This window comes from Chiloscyllium plagiosum, unplaced genomic scaffold (assembly GCF_004010195.1).
Source record: "Chiloscyllium plagiosum isolate BGI_BamShark_2017 unplaced genomic scaffold, ASM401019v2 scaf_72736, whole genome shotgun sequence".
NCBI classification, from domain to species: domain Eukaryota; kingdom Metazoa; phylum Chordata; class Chondrichthyes; order Orectolobiformes; family Hemiscylliidae; genus Chiloscyllium; species Chiloscyllium plagiosum.
In genome coordinates this window covers 542-3,127 of record NW_025188440.1, presented here as the reverse complement: position 1 = coordinate 3,127, position 2,586 = coordinate 542, and the positions used below count along the sequence as shown (strand labels likewise).

Genomic DNA, 2,586 nt, shown 5'->3' with positions numbered 1-2,586 from the left:
CATAAGACACAGAATTTATAGCAAAAGATTAGTGTTATGCAAATGAGACAAGCCATTGAACAAACCTAGATAGCAGTTAAGTCTGTCATCTTTTAGAATGGGTTGCAGGTTTTGGTTCATTAAAATGTAAATTTCAGAACTTCTTTTTTGAAGAAGAGACATTACTTGATGCTTTATGAGTGGTAATATACACCATGTTTATTAATGCAGCTAAAGATAGATTTACAGTAAAAAATAAGCATTTTTAATATGCATGTCCAGTCTTTCATCTGTATTTTGATTTCAATTGATTGAATAAAGAAACAATTTGAATAATTTAATTGCTCTAACCACATTAGTTTCTTAATAAATTGAATGTTTCCAGGTATGAAAAGTGTTTAAAAGTGCTTACTCGTCCCTCTGTATGTAAAATATGAGCACTGTTTTAAGAATCTTCCAGAATGGGTTTGGATATTTGATGGTTTGTGGAAAATGCAAGTGTAAGACAAACCTCATGTTTAAAGTCCACTAATTTGTGGGTAAGTCTAGTCAACCGCATTGAAATCTGGGCATGAAAACAATGGAATCTCATATTCCAACTATTTATGGAGTTTATTTCAGGGCATTTTTGAGATTTTTGTTCAAATGAGTTTTTCTAAGTTTACAAATTCAATCAAAGCTGAACAGAAATTTTCCAAGTGATAATGGGTGATCAATACAGAGAAGAGACGTGACCTTATTTAAGAGGTAAAAACAATGACTGCAGATGCTGGAAACCATTACCCTACTGCGAATCCTCTTGCAAGGATGCCTGCCTTGAAGAAGTTTTCCTCCTCTCTCTACAAGAATCTCAGGGAATCCCTCTCCACGCTTCAGGCTCTCTGCCTTTATTCCTGATGAAGGGCTTTTGCCCGAAACGTCGATTTTGCTGCTCGTCGGATGCTGCCTGAATTGCTGTGACCTTATTTAAGCTTGCTTTTGCTAATCAATGGAAAAATACCTGTACAATTGCCAGCGCAAACAGAAGTTGCAATGTGGAATGTAACTGGAGGATAGTGGCTTATTAGTTTGCCAGACATTATTGCATCATATGTTGATAATACACAGAAGTTGCTTTATTGGCAATGAGTCCTACTATTACAAGATATTTAGTAAATCGTTAAGCTTATCACTTAAAACAAAAATAACATCCTGTTCTATCACAGGAAACACACCTTATAGTCCAAGTTGTGCCTTTAAATCAAAGTTCACAAAAAGTATAGTTTTGGTCTTAAATCATTTTGTAGGAAAGGTAAGTAACAGGGTTTCTAAACTGTAAACACTGAGAGTTAATTGATTTAAATAATGAGCAGGAATCACAAAGTCAGATTAAAGACACTAAGACAGCAATTTCAATTTTCATTCCATGTTATCTATAACCAGTAAAGTATACCTTTTATCTCCCCAAGTCATAAATTTCCAGTTCCTTTGTATACCGGTTGGTTACACGATTAGCTTGCTGTGTAAGCTTGGAGAGGACATTGTAAAGTCCATCTAAATGGTGGTGAAATTGTCTTTGAAGTTCTCCACAATCATCACCTTCTTCTCTGGCTTTTATGGACTCTAGATCAGATTTTACTTGTTCATCCTGAATACCCCACTCAATGTGATTTCTGATAGACTTCAGGAGCAGGTAGTTATCATACATGTCTTTCTGTTCAGAAACATTGCTTTTCATGTGATTATCTCCATCTTCCACTGGGAGATCCCGGAGTAAACTTGGGACCATGATAGTTCCACTCATGACGGTGACAGATGTGAGAAATCTGTTTATAGCACTGACCAAAGAAAGGCGTTTGTTCTTGAAGTCTGGAACCTGCATCATTTGACACAACTTGGAATAAATAAACTAAAAAAGAAAGAAACAAACAGGGGTCATTGAAGAAATGTGGGAAACAAATGCAAGTGGGAAATATAATTCTGAGAAAACAATACTTTAGTAGAGGATAATAAAAATAATTAGTCAGAATTTCAGGAAAAGCAGACAGATAATGTCTAAACTTAAAAATCAGGTTTTCAATCAAAAGCAATAAAACATTTTGCGATCAGAGTTTTAAGTATAAATCAAAAATATACAAACCTAATCTCCTTTAATATGTTAAACTGATCAACATAGAAACCCACTCCAGCTAAACCAGGAAGAAAATATATTTAGTAACAAAGTTAGTCAACCTCAGCTCCACATGACTGTTTCTCTCTGCAGGCTTTGCTCAGTGTGCAGTACTTTTCCAGAGCAATCGGTTCAACACACTGTGTCCTTGGTCGCTCTCTAGATTGATAAAGTATGTTTAGTCATCTCACCGATGAGTGACACCTTCACTAGTTAAGAATAGGCCAACAAGAACTGAGAATGCAGAAATGTATATTTACTTATATCAATGTATCATTTCTGATAGGAGGAATGGGACAGTGGGCTGCTAGAAAATGACACTGGAGAGATAGTAGTGAGGAACAAGGAAATGGCTGAGGAACTGAATAATTACTTCACATCAGTCTTCATAATGGAAGACATGAGTAATAGCCCAAAACTTCAAGAGAGTGAGGGAGCAAAGCTGAGTATGGTGGCCA

General features: G+C 35.8%; 1 protein-coding gene across 1 annotated transcript; it reads right to left on the bottom strand.

The window, feature by feature from the left end:
- Positions 1 to 1,070: 1,070 nt before the first annotated feature.
- On the bottom strand, positions 1,071 to 2,278 carry LOC122545605 (mid1-interacting protein 1-B-like). The gene is made up of 2 exons (XM_043684565.1): positions 2,191 to 2,278; positions 1,071 to 1,867 (listed from the first exon to the last, which is right to left on the bottom strand). Exon 2 carries the CDS (start codon positions 1,841 to 1,843, stop codon positions 1,415 to 1,417), a length of 429 nt encoding a protein of 142 aa, XP_043540500.1. The 5' UTR covers positions 1,844 to 1,867; positions 2,191 to 2,278; the 3' UTR covers positions 1,071 to 1,414.
- Positions 2,279 to 2,586: the final 308 nt, after the last annotated feature.

What these genes read in the sequence shown, in the direction of transcription:
- LOC122545605 (XM_043684565.1), bottom strand. Translation starts at nt 1,843, where the DNA reads ATGATGCAGGTTCCAGACTTCAAGAACAAACGCCTTTCTTTGGTCAGT.